At 33.9% G+C, this 25,396-nt stretch overlaps 1 protein-coding gene across 7 annotated transcripts in view; it reads right to left on the minus strand.

Moving 5' to 3' along the window:
* The window catches only part of CEP126 (centrosomal protein 126), a 138,681-nt gene that overhangs the window by 32,210 nt on the left and 81,075 nt on the right, over positions 1 to 25,396 (minus strand). For 6 of the 7 annotated variants that reach the window (XM_061440127.1, XM_061440129.1, XM_061440126.1 and 3 more), the window contains 4 exons: positions 23,049 to 25,188; positions 10,764 to 10,876; positions 7,196 to 7,271; positions 5,460 to 5,669 (listed from right to left, as the gene is read on the minus strand). In XM_061440127.1, coding sequence (XP_061296111.1) covers positions 5,460 to 5,669; positions 7,196 to 7,271; positions 10,764 to 10,876; positions 23,049 to 25,188 — 2,539 coding nt within the window. Of the gene's footprint in view, positions 1 to 5,459; positions 5,670 to 7,195; positions 7,272 to 10,763; positions 10,877 to 16,262; positions 19,911 to 23,048; positions 25,189 to 25,396 lie in introns of those variants that run through there. The other variant, XM_061440130.1, reaches the window with a different exon arrangement.

Genomic DNA, 25,396 nt, shown 5'->3' on the forward strand with positions numbered 1-25,396 from the left:
TCTTGTGTAACTACCTAGACTAAGATATTTGAACATTATCATCACTTTGGAGAAATCCTGGAATACCTCAGATGCTCTGGGGATTGCATTCTCTTCCCTGCTCACAGAGGTAATGCACTAAACTGGCTTTGCTTCTTTATAGATTTAATACATGTATACATATCCCCCAAATAATTGTCTAGTTTTGCATGTTTCTTTACATAAATGGTATTTCCGAGATTTGCCTTATTTTGCTCAAAATTATGTATTATTTGGATTCATCCATGATGACATGTGTAGATCTAGTTTTCCATGCGTGTAGCTGTTCATTTTCCTTGTTGAACAGTAATCCAGAACCTGAATATACCACATATATATGTGTGTGTATATATATACATGTTTTAAAATTTTTGGCTTTTGTTGTTATGATGATCTCTATCCGCTGGAGAATGGCAACCCACTCCAGTATTGTTGCCTAGAGAATCCCATGGACAGAGGAACTTAACAGGCTACACTCCATGGGGTTGAAAAGAGTCAGACACGACTAAGCAACTAACACACACACACTACACATACTTATACATGTTTCCTGATACACATGTGCAGTTTTCTCTAGATATGCACCTAGAAGTAAAATTGCTAGGTTGTAGGGTATGTTCATGTTCAATTTACTACATGGGTAGCAAAACATTTCCTAAAAGATTGCCTCAGTTTACATTCCCATCAGCATTATCAGAGAGCTCTAATTGCTGTATGTCTTTGCCAACACTTAGCATTGCCATGCTTTTAAACTCATGTCTTTCTGATGAGTATATAACTGTACCTCATTGTTTTATTTTGCATTACTAAAAATGTTGAATAATCTATTAGTGCTTATTGTCATTTGCATTTTCTTTGTTGTGACGTTCCTGTTCATCTTCCCACACCTATTTTTCTACTAAATTGACTTTTCTTATCGATATATAGAAGTTCTTTATATATTTGAACGATGTATTAAATTTTCTTCTGTTTTGTGGCCTGCCTTTTCATTCTTTTAATGTTCTGATATGAAGAAAAGTTTGTAACTTTAATACAGTAAAATTTATTATCTTTTTCCTCTATGGATTATGATCCTTGTGCTCTACTTAAGAAATCTTTCCTTGAAATCCTGAGATTACAAATATTTTCTATACTACCTCCTAAAAGCTTTATATATATATTTCATATTCAATCTTTAATCACCTTGTAACCGATTTTTACTTATGTAATAGGAGCTCAATTTAATTTCTATTTGGTGCCCAATTGTTGCAATATGAAGTGACAAACAACTTGTCTCAGAATGACCCCAGAAGTTCTTCATAGCTATTTGGGATCGAAGAGTGGGTTCTCATCCTATGTGAAAGGGCTTTACCTAAATCCAATCAGTAGCTCATTCCAGTGAAAAAGGCTGCAGTTTCTCACACTGGGGTCCCAATCAGATGTTTGTTAGACTGGTTTATATTGTCCCATGGCTCTTAGATCCTCTGTTCTGGTGTTTTCCTTCAAACGTTTTGGTGTTTCAGTTTGGAAATTTTCTCTCACCTATCTTCAAATTCATAAATTCTTTCCTCAGCTTTGTTGAATCTACTGACAAGTACATAGAATACTAATTTCTGTTACAGTGTTCCTATTTCTCACATTTCTATTTGACCCTTTTGTATGGTTTCCATCTCTCTGCTGAAATTCTTATCTGTTCAGGCTTGTAATCTCCCATGTGGCCCACCTTTTCCACTATAACCTTTAACATATTAGTCATAGTTATTTAAAATTATCTATCCAACAGTTTCAACATCTGGGCCATCTGTGTCTTACTCTGTTCATTGCTTTGTCCCTTGACTGTGAGTTTTTTTTCTTGCTTTTTAAGTTTTGACTGAATGCTGAACTTCTTGTTTGGGATAAATATGTTTGTGCCAGAAAATGGGCATGTCTTTTCTGTTAGACAATTGGTGTGTATGTATGTGTGTGTGTGTCGTTAATCAACTCAGTTTGAGTTTTATTGTTGCTATGGTTACCTTCAGTACATCAATGGTTTCAAAATTCTCTAGTGTTATTTTGTGCTTCTGCAGGTGTCAGAGGTTTTTCCCTTAAAATTTCCCCTCTACTTTCAGTTTTTGCCTCCCTGTGTGTCTGCACAGTACCATGAGACTCTCTATGCTCTTGCTTTTCTCCAGCTGATTTCCATTGCTTGTTCTTTGGTACTCGCTGGCCTTGTAGTGGGGGAGTAGTGGAGTCTTTCTGTTGTCTTGCTCCAGGCTTAAGCCTTAGGCATGTCCTCTATGCCTCCTCAGTCATTCTGCTCCTCCTTTCCAGGGCAGTCTACTTTGTGCACTATATCTTTGGAAGGTTTTGTGCAAGACAATTTTGTGCCCCTTCTCCAATAGCATGATACCTCTAATAATATGGGTCTCTGCCTCCTTTTTGCCCCTTCTCTAAGAGTAGAAGCCTACTTCTCTTATGTTTCCGCTACACCCAGTAAGTCTTCACTTGTGCCCTGGGGGCAATCAGCAAAGTTTGCTGCCTCTATCCCAATACCTGTGTGTGTGTGTGCTGAGTTGCTCAGTCGTGTCCAAATCTTTGCACACCAATGGACTGTAGCCCACCAGGTTCCTCTGCCCATGGAATTTTTCAGGCAAGAATACTGGAGTGGGTGCCATTTCCCACTCTAGGGGATCTTCCTGACCCTTCCTGACCCAGGCATCAAACGCACATCTCTTTTGTCTCCTGCTTTGGCAGGTGGATTCTTTACCTCTAGTGCCACCTGGGAAGCCCAGACCTTCATTCTGCAGGAAAGAAGGTTCTGCATGGAGCTTGATACCTTTCCTACAGTGATGGCTGCTCCCCTTCTCCAAGACTGCGCCACTGAGAAAGGATTTCTCTAGTCTCCTATTCTGCTTTTTTCTTATGAATACACAGTATAAGTTTATAAAGAAGAATCTGTGAGCTGTGTGAACTCTTGTGTCTGTGACTCCCAGGGGTTTTATATTCCAGTAATAGCCCACATTTATCTGTTAGCAATTTAAACATAATTCATAACATCAGCTTGTATGGAATCTGGCATTGCACCATATTCTGCCACAGCGAGCCAATGGTCATGTTGTCTCTCCTTGGAAGTTCCTGTCTTTCCTTGGATGTCAGGCTACTTGGTTGTGCTGGGATCTCAGCTCTCTAATGGGTTCAAGAAAACATACACTTTTGTTGTTTATCTGTTTTTTCTCATTCTTAGTGTGTGATTGATATATTCCAGTTTTCTACATTTTATGCAAATGTGGAATATATACATGCACACAGTAAATACATATATATTTATATATATATGACATATAAAAAATATTCAGTAGTTTTCAACCATAGGTAATTTTCTTTTTGCCATTCAGAGGACATCTGGCTATGTCTGAAGACACTTATCATGATGGGGACATTCTATGATTTTCGAAGCCAGAGATACTGCTAAGCATGGTACAAGGCACAGGAAAGCCCCCCACAACAAATGATTATCAACCAAAAATGTCTGTAGTGACAAGGTTGAGAGACCTTGATAAATACATACATAGAAAATATTTTTATTATTGTTCACATCTAAATAGTTTGTATTTTCTATTATAGTTAATTTTTCAGAACATTGGTTTGTTTAAAAATGTTTTTCTTAATGGTTATTTTTTGTTACTCATGTTTGTGGTCAGAGGATGTGCATTACTCCAATCCTTTGAAATGTGTCAATGTGTTTTATAGTATAATATTGGTTCCTTTTAATAAATGTTCTAAGTGTGCGCTTACAAAGAATGTGTCCCTTTGATCAAGAATGTTAATCATGTTTGATTATTATATATCAATTTTTTCGGTCTATTTGTTCTATCAATTACTGATTGTAATTATAATTAATGTTAAAATATCCCCTAATCATGGCTAAAAAATACTTTATACATTTTGAGGCTATGTTTTTAAATGTTTATACAATGAAAATATTTTATAGATTTTTCCTGTATTAAAACTTTGATCATCATGAAGTCATCTTTTTTTATGTCTAGTAATGTTTTCTGCTTTATAGTCAATTTCATCTGATAATAATTCATCTAAACTAGTTTTCCCCTGTGACCTTAGTAATGAGCACAGACATACTTTATTCATCAACATCTAAAGTTAATTTCTGTCTCTCATGGACAGAGGAGCCTGGTGGGCTGCAGTCCATAGGATTGCTAAGAGTAGGACATGAATGAAGTAAATTAGCAAGCATGTACAAAGTTAATCTCTATCTTTACTCAATTCCATAACCATACGAGAGTTCTAGTACACTTTAACACCATTTATGTTCTCCAATTTATGTAATATTTTTGATAGGTATTTAAACTCTGTTTTCTCTTTGAATCACGTACTACTTTTTAATTACATTTATTTTTTTTATACAATGTTTGTTCAAATTTACCCTCTCAGACTATCCATCTGAGATCACTTTCGGTTTGCTAAAGTACAATTTTTAGAATTTCCCTTAGTAAGAGACTGTTGTTGACAAAAACCTCTTAAAGAGTTACATAGACATACAGAGACATACAGAGGGGTGAAAAAGCTTGCATGTCTTCGCCCCTCATCTGTTTAATTCTGAGACTTGTTAGGCAAGCTTTTTTTTTTTAACCTCTCTCTGTCTCTCTGGGAGTGTGAGACTGCATAGGATGTAGCTCCTCAGTAGGCCCAACTTTAGGGGGGGAGGGTCTTCCATGAGACTACTCATCTTTAAGTAGGCCATGGATTTTGTCTTCTGTTCCCATTTTTCCATGAGGCCATGAAAAGCAAAGCTCAATTTCACTCTGTGGGTTAAATGTTCTCAAGAGAAAAGCTAGCAGCAGCACTCTCATCACTCTAGGATCTTATTTATATTTAGTTCCTGGTCCTGTGAATTTCTGTATTCTTACCATCTTATTGCTATATTTAAGATTTTAAAGTACATAACCCTGAATTTATGGTTGTTTTTGATGGATGGTAAATACAGAGGATGAGATGATTGGATGGGATCACTGACTCAATGGACATGAGTTTGAGCAAACTCAGGAAGACAGTGAAGGATGGGGAGGCCTGGCATGCTGCAGTTCATGGGCTGACAAAGAGTTAGACATGACTTAGTGACTGAATGACAACAATAATCCTGGATTTATGGTTGTTTTAGATGGATGGTAAGTACAGATAACTAGCTTGTCACATTGCTGAAATGGAAGTATATTCACACATTGCCAAAAGACAATTAAGCCTGCCAGTGAAACTGGTATCATTGTAAATGATATGAATACAGTATACTTGAAATAGTATATACATTCAGATAAATTTTAAATTGTTATATACTTGGTTCAAATAGGTGATAATCTGGACACATTTTGCATTTTCATTTTCAATTTTTAAATTAAATTTTAAATAAAAATTGTCTAAGAATAAAATACAAAATTTCCTGTACACAAAAAATGTTATTCCATACTTACAGTATAATCTTTCATTGAGATGATTAAGGGACTGTAGGATCTTTTGTTCTTCAGCTGATAGTGCACAGATGTTAAATTGCTGCAGTTTATTTAAAGCCAGATTTGTTTGCTGTAGCTGCTTGCTATTCATGACAGTTAGAATCTCATCCTCAGGCACTGAAGCTTTCACTAGATTTTCAGCCATCAAAAATTCAGAAGTACTGCCTGAAACTACAGAAACTTTATTATTAACTATTCTTTGATCCCTTTTTGTCTTTGGGATCTGTCCTTATACATAACTGACACGCTTGTATGTATTAATTTCACAAACAGAAACCCAGTAAATCTTTTGTTACTTTGCATTTTATTTATCAGGGTCTTCTATATCTAGCATTTTCCCATCCCTAAGTAAAAAACAGATACTCAAAATGATGGCAGTGAGGTAATAAAAGTTCATAGGTGTTAGTTTAACTAAGGAAAAAATACATTATGTATATGTAGATTATTTCTGTGTTGTTTTTATTATTCATTAGTAGAATACAGAGATGAAGTAGATTGTCTTATAATACCAATTATGATGATAAGAGAAAAAGAACTTACAGAAATTTTAGAAAATTAGATGTAGAAACTGACCAAATAAAAGACCATATGACTATAGAAGGATCAAATACTTCAAAGAAGATGAGTCAAATAACTTAGCTTGTTGCTTATAAAATAAGCACTTTGGAGTTTCACTTCACATCATCTATTTAAACAAATTTCAAAGGAATTAAAGAGTTAAGTTTAATGAATCAAATCATTAAAGTAATCTAGAGGGAAAAGAAACATTTCTAACTTTCTTCATCGGAAAGTTTCTTTGGTAATGCACAAATCACTAAGACAAAACCAAAAACAAATTTTTTGAGGTTGGTCTTCCCAAATAGATTTTAAATTCTGAAGGCCAAGACTTTTTACATGTTTGATTAATTATTATGTATCCAAAATATTTAGTTGCAGGCAGGAAATTAGCTCTCAATAATTATTTGTTAAATGAAAAAATGTAAAGTAAGACTTCTATATGTGAAAATAAAACATAAGTGGAATAAAATGCACATAATAAAGTAGTAAAAACATTTATAACTAGCATAAGGATCAGAATCCTTGATATTTAAACAGTTTGCAGAAATGAGTGAGAAAATACTAAAACTCCAATATTTATAGGAAAAAAGAATATGAAGAAATAATTCACCAAAATAAATACACATACAGAAACAATTAAGCTTATTATTAGTAAAAGGTACTCAAATAAGAACTAATAACACACCATTTCTCTGTCATATATGCAAATAAGAGATGTGATATTTACCTTAAGTTCACATACACCCCAGAAGAATTTTGAATGATAATACTTTTCATGAAAATGCTACAGGAATATATAAAAAAAAGCCACAACAAAATTTATTTCCTTTGACCTAGTACTCATTTAATACACAGAGTTTCATTCAATAAATATTAGTTGGGTGCCAATTAAGCCAGGTATTCTAATTTTAAATACTCAAATAGGAAAAAATCTGATGTAGAAAGATGTTAAATATATTATTATTTAGAACAAATAAAAACTGGCAACAGTCTAAATGTGCAGGGTGAGGAGAATTCAGGTCCTAATTGGTGGTATAACAGTCATGTGATATGTAAGAGCTTTGGAAAATATGTAAGAACAACAAAAAAGAAATCATTGGGAACAAAGCTGAGAAGAAACTGTTTAAACTAAAACATACCTTCTTCAATATTAGAAGTACCCCTTGTAGTTTGTTTTGGCTCACTTGAACTTAGCTGGATACTTTGTCCAAAATTCTATAAAAATAGAATATTAAATCAGAATATAATTCCATATTTAAAATTAGTGATATATATATTGGCTTAAAAACTTTTATTTGCTGTTTTTATTTTCAATTATCACTATTCATATAATACGTATTTCCTTTTTTTGGAGCAGAAATTAGGAATTACTAGAATAAGCCCTTTCTATGGAAACTAAGTGGCTTCCCTGATAGCTCAGTAGGTAAAGAATCCACCTGCAGTGCAGGACACCCCTGTTTGATTCCTGGGTCAGGAAGATTTCCTGGAGAAGGGATACACTACCCACTCCAGTATTCTTGGGCTTCCCTTGAGACTCAGCTGGTAAAGAATCTGCCTGCAATGTGGGAGACCTAGGTTCGATCCCTGGGTTGGGAAGATGCCCCGGAGAAGGGAAAGGCTACCCACTCTAGTATTCTAGCCTGGAGAATTCCATGGACTGTATAGTCCATGGGGTCACAAAGAGTCGGACACGACTGAGTAACTTCCACTTTCATGGTAACTAAAGATTAGAAAAATGTTTTATGTCAATTTTGGTACATTTTCAGATTGCAATATCATCTTGGACATTTGGAAGAGGGAAGTAAGTTGGGTGTTAATCAAAAGTATTAACTAAAGGAAAGGTAAAAAATTACCCTAAGGCTGGTTTATCATTGTAAGGGTAGGTGACAATTACTAACCGAAAAGTCTCTGATTGTGGCTTTATGCCAAGGATAAGCAAGCATCTTAGATGACAATACTTAGAAAAGAAACAGCTGCCTCAATGCTGCGCAGAACTGGGCAATAAGAAATATCAGAGCACTGGCAACTAGCATTTCCATTCAACACTCTTGAGTGATACCAACTCTCCTTCCCTGGATATGGTCTACTTTGATTCTTTACTCTCGTTCTGTTCCACTTTAAGAAATGATTCTTAGATAAAGTTGCCTGGCTATGACTATACCTAGCCTTTGTTCAGTCTAATTGGAAGAGTAACTGAGGCAGGTTTCTGCAAAAACCCTGCTTCAATAGCTCTCATAGCCTTGCCTGATCTCCATTATAGACTTGAGACAACCTGGACTGAGACCATGGCACAAAGTGGCAATTGTGCGTTTTTTTATCTTTCATTGTGTTGGAGAAGACTCTTGAGAGTCCCTTGGATTGTACGGAGATCCAACCAGTCCATCCTAAAGGAGATCAGTCCTGGGTGTTCATTGGAAGGACTGATGTTGAGGCTGAAACTCCAATACTTTGGCCACCTGATGTGAAGAGCTGACTCATTTGAAAAGACCCTGATGCTGGGAAAGATTGAGGGCAGGAGGAGAAGGGGACGGCAGGGGATGAGATGGTTGGATGTCATCACCGGCTCAATGGACATGAGTTTGAGTAAACTCCGGGAGCTGGTGATGGACAGGGAAGCCTGGCAAGCTGCGGTTCAGGGGGTGGCAAAGAATCAGACACGACTGAGCGACTGAACTGAACTGACCTCTTTTCGATTCTCTCCACACAGAAGTAGTGGTTGGGAAAAATCCAGTGTGATAAAATACATTTCCTAATAACAAGGTGACAAGAGCCAGTGCTATAGAAACTGAATTCTTGTTTACCCTCTTGAGTGACAACAAAACCAAACTCAACCCCAAACCAAAAATCAAAACAAAACAATAGGGATGAAAAAAAATGAAACCTCAAAACTGTTTTGAGTCAGGAAACACTGACCTATTTTAAAGCTAATGAGACTTTTGTAGATGTGTAAGTGGAGTGAGTATGTGAAAGTGGAAGTGGAGCTTCTGGGAAAAATAGAAATGGACTCTAAAGGCAGCAAGATAGAATGCAAAGGAGCAACACACAGGAAAACAGAAAAAGACACAGGAAGACAGAGATGAATTTAGAGAGGACAGTAGTAATGGCATTTAAAATTCAGTTTGTTCATTTTTTGTTATAACAACTATACACTACTTATAAATTTAATATATATTGACAAAAACAAAGAGAAAATAAAGATAAATTGTTGACTTTAGAGATTTTGAGATGTTTGATATGAACAACATGGAAGGTAAAAAGGAAGGACTTACTAGGTATTATTCCATTTGTAATCAGGAAGTTATATTTATAATTAAGTACTATGTTTGTTATTAAACACTAAAAATGTACTGGTAATGTGACAGCATTATTTACATAATAAAAAAACTAATGATTTGTTTTGCTAAATCATGATTGATTGTTCTCCATATTAATAACTAGCCATATAAAAATTAATAGTTCCTACAATATTCAAACAATAGGACCTTCTATCTTTAACTTGAAATACAAATTTTTCATAAAACATTCTATTTTCAATTCTATTAAAGATCAGAGGTGTTATTTATTTATTTTTCTTTTTTATTATTATTATTTTTTAAAATTTTATTTTTATTTTTAAACTTTACAAATTGTATCACTCATCCACCTAGGTTTTAAAAAATATTTTAAATACAATCCTTGGATCAAATTACACCTCTAGAAAATGTTATATTTAGGTGACACTTACTTAGCTCTCACAGAATCGCCTCCACTAACTTTTAAATCCACATTATTATGCTTCTGACCTTTACTGAAGGCCTCTATTTCAAACAGCACAGGAAACTCCTTATTTATTTGTTGCTGACTGTTAATAGGGAGATATCTATTATGAACTTCAAGGTCCTGTATAGGAGATTCTCAATGATATAAACAAAGTCATTATCGATATCCCCTGAGAACAATGCAACACTCTATTTTCCTTCTTGGCATGTCTTCCAGGAAGTTCAGGTTCAAAGAGGGCATTTAAACACACTGGAACTATATTAGTCTTTATAAGCACATTGCTTTATTTTCAATGGCTCTGGTTTACTTTTCTTTTTTTCCCTTTTTAATGTATAGCTAAATATTAATATTGTTGTGAATAAATTCAGCTTTTCCCCAGAGCTGACTATACATAATAACAAATAAAATGATGTGATTTCTTAAGCTTGGTTTAAAATATTCATTAGTAACTGATCATTTAGGCAAACTAGAATATAGCATTTGGAGATCAGCCCTGGGATATCTTTGGAAGGAATGATGCTAAAGCTGAAACTCCAGTACTTTGGCCACCTCATGCGAAGAGTTGACTCATTGGAAAAGACTTTGATGCTGGGAGGGATTGGGGGCAAGAGGAGAAGGAGATGACAGAGGATGAGATGGCTGGATGGCATCACTGACTCTATGGACATGAGTCTGAGTGAACTCCGGGAGTTGGTGATGGACAGGGAGGCCTGGCGTGCTGCGATTCATGGGGTCGCAAAGAGTCGGACATGACTGAGCGACTGAACTGAACTGATCTGATAGTACAATAAGCTCCTAGCATAGAGAGTTCCAGTGCTTCACAATGGCTTCGGCTATATCATTTATGTTGTGGAACAGTTTGCAGGCAGAGCACAGACCTTTAAGAACATTCTGTTTTCCAAGAATTTTTCACTATTGAATAGAGATGTCTACTAACGTGGTACTTACATTCATCTGCTCACTGTACTTCTGTCCTACAGATCCAGGGTTTTGTCTTTTTTGCTCTAAAAGACTTTTGTGCTTATTTTCGACAATTCGTTTTCTTCTTGTAACACTAGAATCTTAAACAAATACCACGACAAAGTCAAAATTTACATGAGTAGACAGTATATATCCACTGTAAAATTCCAAGTTACCTTCAAACATCACAGAAAACCCTAAGTTTCATTCATTCAGTTGGCAAGCTTTTATTGAACTTCTCTTACATGTACTATACATGACACAGGTACCATAAAGATTTAAACATCTCTGCTTTTGAGGGGTCTATACTTTAGAGCAGTGACCTCTAAAGTGTTGTGGCAGAACACCAGGAGGATATGCAAAACAAATCACTGTTGCACAAGAAGAACATGTTAAAATTTCATTTTCTATTAACTAAAAACTAGAAATTTAAAATTTACTGTGGTAAAACATGATTGATACTGGCACCCTTGTGAGTTTGCAAGGTAGATGCATATAGTACGCATACAAAGTATGCACATTGCATACAGTAAACAGTTATTTTGGAGGAAGAGCAGAGGTTCTAAGTGTGTGAGGTTGGCAGTGTTATTTTCATTAGTGTTCTTTTGTGTCCTTCAATGCACTGAATTTTATGTGTGCCCTGGATTTATGGATATCTCATAGTATCTGAGCAACTTCACTTTCACTTTTCACTTTCATGCATTGGAGAAGGAAATGGCGGCCCACTCCAGTGTTCTTGCCTGGAGAATCCCAGGGACGGGGGAGCCTGGTGGGCTGCCGTCTATGGGGTTGCACAGAGTTGGACATGACTGAAGTGACTTAGCATAGCATAGCATAGCATAATATCTGAATGAATCCTTACAAAGTGGAAAAGAGGCTACAATGACTTTTGTAGGGCTTTTATTGTATGTGTAATGTTTTATTATTATTATTTTACTTATTATTTTCTCTATGACTAATTAAAAACATAGTCTTGCAAAATCATAAAGATGATACTAATAGTGCAAGCACAGGTGAATGAGAAAGACAGAGCTGATACACATCTTATTCTCATTACAAACTCTTTGCCACATAATAAAATGACAGTATAGTTGCATTATAACAAAGGATCATAAATCTAAAATTGTAAAAAATAACAATAAACCTCAATCTGTGTATTATGCCTTGAGATATCTAAGGATGGTATATAGAATGAAGTCATCATAATTGATAAGACATTTGAAACCATTCAGAAAATTATTAATACTATATGAGAATTTTTGCATGTTAATACATAAAACTATTTTTATAATTATTTTAAAATGTATGATTTATAAGATACAAAATATAAAAATTATTTTAAAAGTCTGTATTTCATCCTTGTCTCAGTTAAAAATTTTTTCTATTTCTGGCTAAGGTGCTTAATGTATATATCAGTAGAGTAATATGTATGTATGGTATATACGTATGTGGTATTTGCTCAACATTTTTGTTAATGGTGGTACAATAAAAACTCGAAGTATTCCAGAAGAATGGATATAAATTTAAATGGATTATTACAGTAAAGTGAATAAACTGTAAGTGAAGTTGTAATAGAATTAAGTGAAAACACAGAGCCTTTATGAGAATCAAGAAAGCTTTCATAGAGGTTATGTTGAAGCTTGGTCTTAAAGGAGTAGTAGGCCTCCAAGTATAAGGATCTTTGAGTCAAAAGGAACATTATGTTCTAAAGTACAAAGTAACAATGATACATAGTTAATGAGATTCTTGGCCTGAAAGGTGGAAAATGTAATGAGTGTGTATAAGCACACAAATGTCTTGGGAGTGTATATGTGTGCTTCTGTCATACAGGCTTAGGTAGGAAAAAATATACAAATATTTTTAGCTGAAATTATGTACTGAAAGAACACAGATATTTATGCTACCATAGCTAACTATCTGTATATTTTCTCTATATAACATATATATAATTATATACATACACTATAAGTAAGTAAATATCTGTATCTATATAACAACAAAGACATAAAAGCTTTCAAATTTCAAGAAAGCTGGCTAGTAACTGAACATCTGACTTTTTAGAGTAAGAAATACTAACATAATTTTAGCTACTGTGTTGAACATTTATAGTTGCCCAGGCCTTGTTCTATACTATAGGCACTATTATCATCACTATTTTTATAGATAAAAAAACTGAGGCACAGGCAAGGGTTAGTAACTTGCTCAAGGTCACAGAGCCAGTAAAGGGCGAAGATGAGATCCAGCTCAAACAGTCTCTAAAATCTAGAATTCTAGCTCTTACTCTATGCTAGTAATTTTCATTTTGATTTGACTGTGTCTCATAGAAAGATATCTTCCATTGTAACCTGTGATGCACATATAGTTTTGTGAACCATATTTACTCTTAAAATATACAGTGCCCTCTGGTAGTTTCTATTCTAGAACATTCTACAATTATATTTCATTAAAAATTTCTGGTTACTACTCATTAACTGATTTATAACCTGCTAATGAGTCATGATCAATAGTTTAAAAAACACTGTATTATGTTTATTCTAATATGGGGATGCTAAATATGTTAAATGCTGCTGCTGCTAAGTCACTTCAGTCGTGTCTGACTCTGTGTGACCCCATAGACGGCAGCCCACCAGGCTCCTCCGTCCCTGGGATTCTCCAGGCAAGAACACTGGAGTGGGTTGCCATTTCCTTCTCCCATGCATGAAAGTGAAGAGTGAAAGTGAAGTCGCTCAGTCGTGTCGGACTTTTAGCAACCCCATGGACTGCAGCCTACCAGGCTCCTCTGGCCATGGGATTTTCCAGGCAAGAGTACTGGAGTGGGGTGCCATTGCCTTCTCCATGTTAAATGCTAGATACGTTAAATGCTAGATATGTTAAATGTTAATAGCTTATAGTGAGATAATTTGGGTACCAATAAAGTTTTAATACTGTTTATTATGCTTGGATTGTCTTCTAAATCTTGAAAAGTCTCCATTTTTCTATTTTTGAACAGCTCTAAAAATATCTTAAATGAAAATTAACTTGGTTACATGACTGCTGTATCAATAATTTTTCTCTTCCTTCAGCCTGTTAATAAATCTTCTGGAGGCAAGATCTACCAATACTTTTGTACTTTCTTGATTTGTAGCATAATTATTTGCTTTTGATTGTTCTTTGTGTAGATGTTCAGTTTTGTGGATTATAGATTGATCCTAAGAACAGATGAAAATATATGCTTAAAACTGTTCATGTTTTGTTCAATTCACATACATGAACTTAAATACTATTTACTAATTAATATAATAGCTGAGAATATAGGTATTTTTGCAAAACTAATATAGTTTGTACTGGCATCTCTAGCCAAACCTCTTGTCCCATATGAAAATTCTAAATATGATAGAATTACTACCAAAACACAAAATAAAGCTACTAATCTTTAGGAAAGTATTACATATTTTAAAATCTGTAGTATTGTTAATTATAAACAAGGGGAAATTCTGGAGACATTCATGAAATTATAACTTTGGAAGAGATCTTAGATGTTAATTAGTTCAACCTCTTGCTCATAAACCTAAATCACTCAGAGGTGGACCGTCAACCTGTGCTTGAATGCTTAAGTGATGGGGAGCCACTTCTCCATGGGGTACCTTCCTCAATTGTTGGTGGTATTAGCTCAAATTCCTCCTTATGCTGAGCTGAAAACATTTTTGCACGTTTTACCCCTTCACTTAGTTCTGTTTCCTCCTTTTTTTACATAATAAACCTTCAAACATTTGTACAGAGCCTGCACATGTCTCTTTGGCTTAAGCTCCTTTAATTGGCCTTCAGACACAACCCCTCCTTCTACAGTTCTGGCTCACTCCAGTTTGTTTATATACAGCTCTTAAAACACATAGCCTAAAATAATGTAGACTATTGCAGTACTTCCAAAGATCTGGTTATTATCACCTAAAATTATATTAAGTTTCTAACAGATATAGTAAAGTTTTCTTTTTTGTTTGTTTAGTTTTGTCTTGATTTTTTCTTTTCTTAAAGAAAAATTGTCAAGATAGATATCTTGCTTCTGTTAAAAAAAAAAAAAGCCAAACTAAATAGATAGAAGCAAAATGCAAAAAAAAAAAAAAAAAAAAAAAAGACCACACAAATCACAAATTGGCAGAAAATATATGCAATACATATAACTGATGTAGAATCCTAGAATATATTGATATAAGGAACTTCTATCAATAAGGAAGAAAAACTCAGAACCCAAGAGCAGACATTTCACAAAAAAGGAAATGCAAATTGTGCATAAAGATATGAAAAACGCTCAATTCATTAGTAACTAGGGCAATGCAAACTGTTATAATTAGACACCATTTCTCACCCATACTTTTGAAAATATTAAAAAGTTTGACTACTGGAGGTTTAGTGAGCATGTAGTAAAGGCACTCTTATTGCTTCAGAAAATAATTTGGCATTACCTGTGGCAGTATACTTAACCTGGGTGAAATACACATACCCAGCAACATGTGTATCAGCAGATGTACAAAACTGTTCCTAGAAGCACTATTCACAAAGGTGAGAAACTGAAAGACGCCAAACGGCCAGGAGTAGGAAAATGAAAAATTTCCATAGACTGTAATACAGCAATTTTAATGAAATGTAATACAAAACAAATACAAATGAAGTGCAGCTAAACTAATCAATAATAATGAATCCAAAATGCAAAATTAATTGAAAAAAAGAAAATCATAGAAGTATATAGGTGAAATGGTTCTATTTATATGAGTTACAAAACTAAAGCAAAACTAAATAATATATTGTTTGAGATATATTTACATATGGTAAAATTATAAAGCAAAGCATGGAATCATTTACACAAGTCTATATAGTGTCATTTTGTAAGAGAGAAAGGGGATGTAATCAAGGAGAGGCATGTGAGATTTCAACAATACCAGTGATTTTCTGTTTTTGAAATTGGGCATTGGGTTCTTTTATTATTAGTCTTTAAGTTGTTCTTGTATATTATGTATATTATTTTGTATGTAAGATACACTTCACAATTGAGAGACTTAAAAAAGTATATTGAATGCAGAGAGGGAGGAATAAATTGGAAGATTGGGATGATAAATACACACAACTATACATAAAATAGATAACTGAAAAGGACCTATTGTATAGCACAGGGAACTCTGCTCAATATTTTGTAATGGCCTATGTGGGAAAATAATTTTAAAAGGAGTGAATATATGTGTAACAGATTCATTTTGCTATATACCCGAAACTAAAACATGGTAAATCAACCATGCTCCAATTAAAAATTTTAAAAAATTGTATTGAATGCATATACATGACTATAGTTATCTCTACATAGTTTGTTAGTTTTGGTTTATCACTTCAACTGGTAAAGATGATTTTAAATCTTCATGCCATTATTCATTTGATTAATGACTTCGTTACTCTGTACTTTTGACAAACTGTATTAGATGAATGTACTATTTTAAAAATGTGTATCACTGAAAAATTTGTGGTTATTCAGAGTTTTAAAAATTAATTTATACTCTTCAGCTTTAGTGAAATATTGACAATATAACATATTTAAGTTTAAAGTATACAATGTGATTAGTAGGTAACATATATATTTCAAAATAATCACCACAATAAGATTATCTCCATCTTCTTACAGAGAGAGGTATTTTTGTTGTTTTTGTTTTTAATTATAAGCATAATAGCTAAGTAATTAACAGTAGAGACAATAGAGACAGAATGCCTGAATTTTAACCCTGGGTCTGCCATTAGTCCTAGTCATGTGGCTTACACAAGTTATTAGCCCTCTCACTGCTTCATTCTCCTCATTTATAAGATGGGAGTATTATTATTTACTCACTAAACTATTGAGAGAATTAAACTTGTTTCCACATGTAAAGTGCTTACAATATTGACTGGCACATAGTAAATGCTACCTAATTTATATCTAGAATAATTTGCTTCAGTATCTCTAATTACATTTCTGATCTCATGAAAACTAGATTTATTCTACGGTAAGAATAAATTCAGCTGCAATACAAAATTCTGGCTCTGCTTTGAACTACCTGTGTCATCTTGGGGTATATAATCTCCTTATGTGTATCAGTTTCCTCATCCATAAAGTATGGGAGCTAAGCTCAATTGTATCTTTGATCTTTTCTAGTAATCAAATTTTTGAATCCTTGAAGGTATTTTTAATACTCCCTGGAGAAGAAAACAAAGCATTCTTTTTGCAATCAGATTTCAAAGTATTTAGTATGTCAACATCATTTGGATTTTTAAAAAACTGAAGTACAGCTGCCTATAGAAACATGTGCAAATTGTAAGTATTCAGGTAGACACACCCAGATGGCAGACACCCAAGTCAAGAAATAGAACATTACCAGCACTGAAAAAGCTTTCCTTCTTACCTGTTTCCATATAACCCCATCCATGGTTTTACCTATTTTCAACCTGATAGAAATGGAATAGAATATGCATTTTTATGACTGGCTTCGTTTGTACGATATCCTGATGTGAGATTTAGTCATGTTACTGTTTCTTAGTAGTGGCTGATTCATTTTTTATTATGGTATTACACTGAATGAATAACTTTTACTTTACATATTATAGCACTGAAGAACATTTGAGATTATTCTAGATTATGGCTATAAAACTGCTATGAAAGTTCTGGTACATATCTTCTGTTTTACATATGAATGAATTTCACACACACACACACACACACATCTGCAGGTCTGGAATTGCTGAGTCATAGGATATGCATATATTCAAACTTAGTAGATGTGAGCTCCCAGGCATCACACATCCTTCTTAACAGCATTGTAGCTTAAAAATTTTAGCCCTTCAGATGTAATTTTATCTAATTATTTTAATATGAATTCTTCTGAAGACTGAGGTTGAAGTCTTTCATATGTTAATTTACTATTTGATAAGCCTACTTTATGAAAAGCTAATTCAAATATACTGCCTTTAAAATAAATTGGTGTGATGGTTTTTTTGATATGTCACCTGTCTACAGTCCCCAGTTGTTCAATTAGGCACTAATGTATTCCTGTGAAGGTATTTTGTAGATATTATTAAAGTCTATTATCAGTTTGCTTTAAGTAATGGAGATTATCTTAGATAACCCATGTGAACTTGAGTCAATTAAGTCAAAGGCCTCACAGGTAAGTCTTTTTTGAGAGAATACAAAATTCTGCCTGTGAATGGCAAGTTTCATCTATTGCTATGAGTTTCTGCCCTTCTTCCTGGCCTGCCGTAAAAATTCTGTACTTGCTTAGATTCCCTGTTCCCCATATTTACGTAAGCCAATCTGTTGCAATAAACAATATATCTTATTGGTTCTGTTTTGTTGGTTCAAACATGACTCATATAACTACATTGTCTTTTTCTTATTGATCGTAGGAGTTCTTTATATATTTTGGACATGAACTCTTTGTTGGTATTATGCATTATAAATATCTTCTTTCACTCTACAGTTTAATGGTGTTTTGGATGAAAAAGTTTCAGTCTTATCCTTAATGGTTAGTGCTTTTTATGTCTATATAAAAATCTCTGCCCATCCCAAAGTCATAAGCACATTCCCTGTATTATCTTCTAGAAGCATTTCTTTTTCACTTTCCATATTCATATATACAGTTCACTTGGAATTGATTTTTGTGTATGGTGTGAGCTAAGAGTCATTTTACTAATTTCATAAAATCATTCAATTGACTCAGTACCATTTAATAAAAAGACAATTACTTTCTCCCTGCTATGCAGTACCATCTTTGCCAAAAATCAAGCATTCAAATATGAGTCTGTTTTTAGACTGTATTTTATTCCACTGATGTAAAACACCTGGTGCAAAAAGCATATTGCAATCAGAAAGAAAAATGTAAATTAAATTACTAATTTTAGAAGTAAGGAAGTTATTGATGTTGACCCAGTCCAAAGTATGACAAAGGGAATGGGTAGTTGAGGCAGAAAATCACTAGAAAATCACTAGTACAGAAAATCACTAGAGGTGAGAAAGGATTGAGAGAGATCAGGGTGTTGGATCGTTCGCTCACATGAATGCTGAGTCACCAGTATATTGGCAAAGACTTTTCCAATAAAGGAAGACTGTGAACTAGATATCAAAGTCATCTTCAGGGGAAAATGACTTGAAAGGTCAGAAGTTGGTACAGTTGAATGGCTTGGGTTTCATGGAATAGAGTTTTTACTGAAAGTTTTGCTGGAGAGTTTTGGATATGCTAACAGAGAGCAAGACACCATCCATAACTGTCAACTCTGGGTACACTGACTATGAGAATAAAAATGCCATAGCAAATAGTAGAGTAGAAAAAAATGAATAGATGCTCACTGAACTATAATTCATGGGCTTTCCAGGTGGCACTAATGGTAAACAACCAGCCTGCCAACACAGGAGACATAAGAGATGTGGGTTTGATCCCTGGGTTGGGAACATCCCCTGGAATAGGAAATGACAACCCACTCCAGTATTTTTGCCTGGAGAATACCTGTGGATAGAGATCCTGTGGATAGACGATCCTGGCAGACTACAGCCAACGGGGTTGCAGATTCAGATATGAAATGACTTAGCCCTGAGAACTATAATTCAGTATTAACAAGGGGTTCACTTGAAATGTTTAATATTTAAAACAGTTTTAAACAATGTTTGAATGACTGAACATACAAAGTTTTGTTAGTATTATATTTTCTAAGTATAACTACAATAATAAGAAGTATAATATCATATATGAAACGAGTCGCCAGTCCAGGTTCGATGCATGATACTGGATGCTTGGGGCTGGTGCACTGGGACGACCCAGAGGGATGGTACGGGGAGGGAGGAGGGAGGAGGGATCAGGATGGGGAACACGTGTATACCTGTGGCAGATTCATGTTGATACAATACAAATACAAAACCAATACAATATTGTAAAGTTAAAAAATAAAAAAATAAAAAAAAAGAAGTATAGAAATAAACAACAAAACAGCATGGTACTGGCACAGAAACACACACATAGATCAACTGAACAGAAGAGAGAGCCCAGAAATAAACCCACCCACTATGGTCAATTAACCTATGACAATTAACCTTTTCTGCTTTTCAATAGAGAAAAGACAGTCTCCTCAATAAGTGGTGCTGGGACAACTGGACTGCTAAGTGTAAAAGAATGAAATCAGAATATTCTCTAACACAGTGTACAAAAATAAACTCAAAATGGATTAAAGATCTAAATATGACTGGAAATCATAAACTCCTAGAAGAAGATGTAAGTGTAACACTCTGACAGAAATCATAGCAATATATTTTTCAAGATTTGTCTCCTAAAGCAAAGGAAATAAGAGAAAAAATAAAGAAAATCCAGTTAAACTTAAAAGCTTTTGTACAGCAAAGGAAACCATCAACTAAACAAAAAGACAACCTCATGAATAGGAGAAAATACTTGTAAATTATATGACCAATTGTTGTTGTTCAATTGCACAGTCATGTCTGACTCTTTGTGATAAGGGGTTAATATCTAAAATATGTAAACAGCTCGGATAACTCAATAGCAAAAAAGTAAAATAAAATAAATAATCCTATTAAAAAAAAAACACAGGCAAAAGACCTAAATAGACATTTCTCAAAAGAAGACACACAGATGGCTAACAGGCACACGAAAAGATGCTCAATATCACTAAGTTTTAGAGAAATGCAAATCAAAACTACAGTGAGGTATCATACCAGTCAAAGTGTTATCATTAAAAAGTGTACAAATAATAAATTCTGGAGAGGGTGTGGAGAAAAGGAACTCTCCTGTACTGTAGGAATGTAAATTGGTGCAGTCACTATGGAAAAGGGCATGAAGCTTCCTCAATGAACTAAAAATAAGACTACTGTATGACCCAACAATTCCACTCCTTGACATATATATGATGAAAATGAAAACACTAATTTAAAAAGCTATGTGCACCTCAATGTTCATAGCAGCATTATGTGCAATAGCCAGGTTATGGAAGAAATGCAAGTGCCCATCAACAGATGAATGGATAAAGAAGATGTGGTACACACACGCACACACACACAGAGGAATATTACTCAGCCATAAGAAGAATGAGATTCTTCCATTTGCAATAACATGGACAAACTTAGTATTATGCTTAGTGAATGAGGCAGACAGAGAATAAAAACAGTATTGTTATCACTGTCTTGCAGAATCTAAAAACTAAGACATATGAAAGTATATAACAAAACAGAAATGGACTCACAGTATAGAAAACAAGCCAAAAAAAAAAAAAAAAAGAAAACAAGCCAGTGGTTACCAGTGAGAAGTGTAAAGGGGGAACAGGCAAGATAGAGGTATGGAATTAAGAGATACAAACTACTATGTAAAATATAGATAAGCAACAAGGATATATTGTACAGTACAGGAAAATATACCCATTGACTTTTAATAACTTTAAATGAAGTATAATCTATAAAAATATTAAAGCACTGTGATGTATACTGGAAACTAATATGATATTGTACATCAACTATACTTCCATAAAAACAAAACAATGAACAAAAAGTATGGATATACACAACACTTTCAACATTTCTCTTTAAAAACATGGCTAAAAATATTAAACTTTTCCAGTATTTCTTATACAAAGGCCCCGACTTTGATTATAAGTTAGAAAAATATTTGTTTCTCAGATTATATCTACAATATATATTTTTTCTTTTATCAGAGAATGAGAATATAATTTTCATGTTATATTTTTATATTTATGCTATTGGGAAATTATATTTCCTAATGCTTTTCCTGATCATCTCAGACATATGTTTTCTTAATGATTATATTTATTACATAGTTTTAGTAGAATAAGCATGGGACTTGGAATCATAGATATTTAGATGAAAATACTATTTTTGCTATTTATTGATAATAGCTCTTGACTTTTGGCAATTCTATTTCCTTCTTTGCAAAATGAGGTTTTAAAAAATACATATTTGTTAGGATTGCTGTGAGGCTTAAATGAGATAATATGTATAAAGCACTTACTACTATAATTGGCAAAGAGTAGAAATTCAAAACAGTTAACCATCATAATTTCCTTTAAAATATCAAATCTACATGATGCTTTCATTTTTTGGAAGTAGTGTGAAAACTAAAGTTACACTGTGAAGTGGCTGGATAAAAATAAAGCAAAACCTTTAGTGAGAGAAATACTATTTAAAAATCTAGTTTAAAACTAGAGTCTTTGCATTTAGCTTCCCATCTGCTAACATGGCCTGTGTCCATTCAGTTTAAGAAAAGTTTGGGTGCTTATTAAGTGCCAGGCATTGTTAAAATCTGGGGATAAGGTAAAGAAGTCAAAAAAATTCCCTTGTTCTTTTTTTTTTTTTTTTAATTTAATTTTATTTTTAAACTTTACATAATTGTATTAGTTTTGCCAAATATCAAAATGATATTTGTTCTTAAATATTTGTTCTTAAAATCTCATGGGCCAATTGAAGAAAGGTGTAAATATTAAATCTAAACTAACTCTCACTTTATATCTTAATATTTATTCATACCTTTGGGAAAAGAAAGAGTTGCTTTTCTGATTTTTTTCTCAAATCTTATGTATTTCTGACTAGTCATCTGATTTCTACTAGTAGAAAAATGTATGGGCCTGTAGTCCATTCCTTTAGAGGAAAGTAGCTCATGAAGAGTCAACAAGGCCCACTAAGGGCAATGGCATAACACAGAGAATTAATTTTCAAAAATGTTTAAAGGAATTCTATATTTTTTTCCTTCATATGAAACCTTCCATACATAGCCAATTAAAACAGAGCTGCCCCTCTTTTGGAAAGATAATTAGAGGGTTAGGCACACCTATTGTTGGCAAATAACAATTAAATTTAACAAATATTTTAAATAAGAATAAAGAAAAGTATTATAATCACATTTATTCACCTGTTTAGAATAATTTAAACAAATATTTTCCACTGTGCTTACTTTGACAGAAATTTTGACTATAACACTGCAGTAATAACAGAATGATATGGGATAAGAATCAAACCACATTTCTTGTCTTCCCTCTTTTAAACTAACAAGTCATGGGAAAAACAGAAGTTAGCAAAAGTTTCTAATTTTAGTTAAGCAAAGGTTGGGTCATTTGCTTAAAAGTGTTAGCTACCAGACAGACAAAGGTACAATATTATGGGTGATGTTATTTCTATAAGGCTGTTATTGTTCAATTTTAATATATTGTAAGGTACATTATCAAACCACAATAAGAAAAACTTCACATTTTACCTATAAAAATATATAAATTTATTCTTACCAGCAGCCTTTTCATTTTGACCCAGAATATTATGCTGTCTTTTCCACAAGGGAACCAGTTCTTCTCTAGTAGTTTTAAGAGTCACAGAGGGATGACTTTCTTCATATGCTGGACGTCTTTGGGGGCAATATAACGTCCCATCTTGCGGGGCAACAGTTTGCCTGCCATGTGAATGATTTATTTTCGTTAACGTTTGGCACTCCGAAGAACAATATGGTAGAGCTGGCATCACAGTGACTAAGTCAGAACAGACATGAGGGAGTGGAAGACTACTTTCTTGATTCCACTGATTCAACTTGTATTCTGTTGGAAGCATATGTTTTGAATTAAAGTAGTTACATGTACTGATGTTTTGAGAATTTTCAGGCATTACAGACTGACACTGAGATGCTTGTACATTTTTACAACTTCTAATATTTAATTGAGATGTAGGAGGAGGATGAGGTACAATTAATTTACCCTGAGCCTGTACAAATGTGTTGGCTTTGCTCGCAGACTGTGGTCGAGTAACAGTGCCTTTTCTGTTCATACATACAAAGCCTGACTCGACTTTAGCAGATCTTGTTCTTCTAATGACTTTCGCTTCACTCCTTTGTGGATTAGTTTTCTGAGTTTTGGAACCACCACTCTTTACAGGGGATATACTTTCCTCCTCTGTGGAGTCTGGCCAGGCTTGTTTAGCAGTGTTATAACCTAAAGGTATAAAACAGTTCAAAGGCACATGGTCTGTTCCAGATCCTCCTAAAGCAGTGACATTTTCAGAGATAAAATCGTCCTTGGGCTCTTTTTTATTAGCAGAATCCACAGCAGAAGCAGGAATACTAGGCATGTTGCTGGCAGCACCACTTTTAGCTCGAATGTGGGATGGTTGAGACCACTGTTGAGATACTCTTTTTCTACTCTTTAGCAAATGACTATCTTCAGCATTTTTCCTTGTATTGCCAGTTTCATCAAACCATCTCAGTTTTTTAATAGTTTTTGGAGTTTCTGCACTTTTCCCTTTTTCTTTTGTTAATTCAATACTATCTCTGATATCTGCTGCTTTTTGATTTCCTAACTTAAAGCCTTGGTTTGTAACCAGTGCCTTAAAATAATCATGCTCGTATTTAGATTCTTTCTTTAAAATACTTTTAAGAAATCTCACACTATTCTTCTCACAAATATTGTATTTCATTTTCTTGTGCTGACTGACTAAGTCACAGTTAGAAATTATATTAGATAATGATTTTGATGCTTCATGTATTTTCTGTTTATCTTCTGAATCAGAGTTGTGAAGTATACAGGCTACTTGAAAATTATCTGAAAATGAAGACAACTCTTCCTCATTACAATTAGAATATTTTGTCTTTTCATCTTTAATGTCTTTCATTTCCCCTAACTTATCAGAACACTGTACTGGGTCAATTTCTTTTATGTGTATACTGCTCTTTGGTAAAGGCCTAGCTGATTGTGTATTCGATGGCAAAACTAAAGGTGTTGCCAAAGGTACAAATGAAGTAGGAACTGAAGAAGTTCTATTTTCTTGAGTCATTTCAGAATATTTCTCTTGGTCTGAAATTATTGTGATTTCCTGGGTTAGAGAATCTGGAGTGGCCCAGGCTTTGCTGAATTTAAATTTTGGGCTCTCAGTAACTAATGGTCTCTCCCTTTTGAATGCTCCAGAAGAGGAGTCAGTTGTCCTTATAACACTAGTTTCAGATGTGTTTTTGCTTTTTTTATCTTGTACAAATATGGATGGACTATGTAGAATGGCTACTGAATTATTAGCAGTATTTACGGCTCTTTCCTCAGTTCTACTCAGAGCAGATGGATTTTGTTCTTTACTATTAAAACATTTACTTGAATCAGGGAGAACATTAGGTTTACTAAAAATATCTGAGAAAATATTTGGATCATCTATATTTATAAGCCAATTATTTATGTGTTGAGTTTTAGAGAATGACAGTTTATCTTCATCAAAGCAGCTTAGATTAGTTGATTGCAGATTTGCTAATTTGAGAGAAATAGAATTCTGCTGCTGGACTGATGTGGAAGGCTCCTTATTAAGTGTTAAATATATTTCTTCACGTTCCCCAGCCTCAAGACTGTCTATACTTGAGAGGGTTTCAGAATTTATTATCTGATTAACTTCACGAAATTTCTGAAAGAAAAAAAAGAACATTGTTTTATAGCTTAGAAATTTTAAGTGTCAACAAAAATGATTCAACATACCACCATTACTTGGCACATAAAAGAGAGTAATATGACTACAGACAGTATAGGTATATAAATAATCCATATCCCTGGAGCAGTCCTCACAGTGAAAAAGAGGGAGCCAACAAAGACAATAAAATGTATTTGCCTTAGTT

This window comes from Bos javanicus, chromosome 15, assembly GCF_032452875.1.
Source record: "Bos javanicus breed banteng chromosome 15, ARS-OSU_banteng_1.0, whole genome shotgun sequence".
Lineage (NCBI taxonomy): Eukaryota > Metazoa > Chordata > Mammalia > Artiodactyla > Bovidae > Bos > Bos javanicus.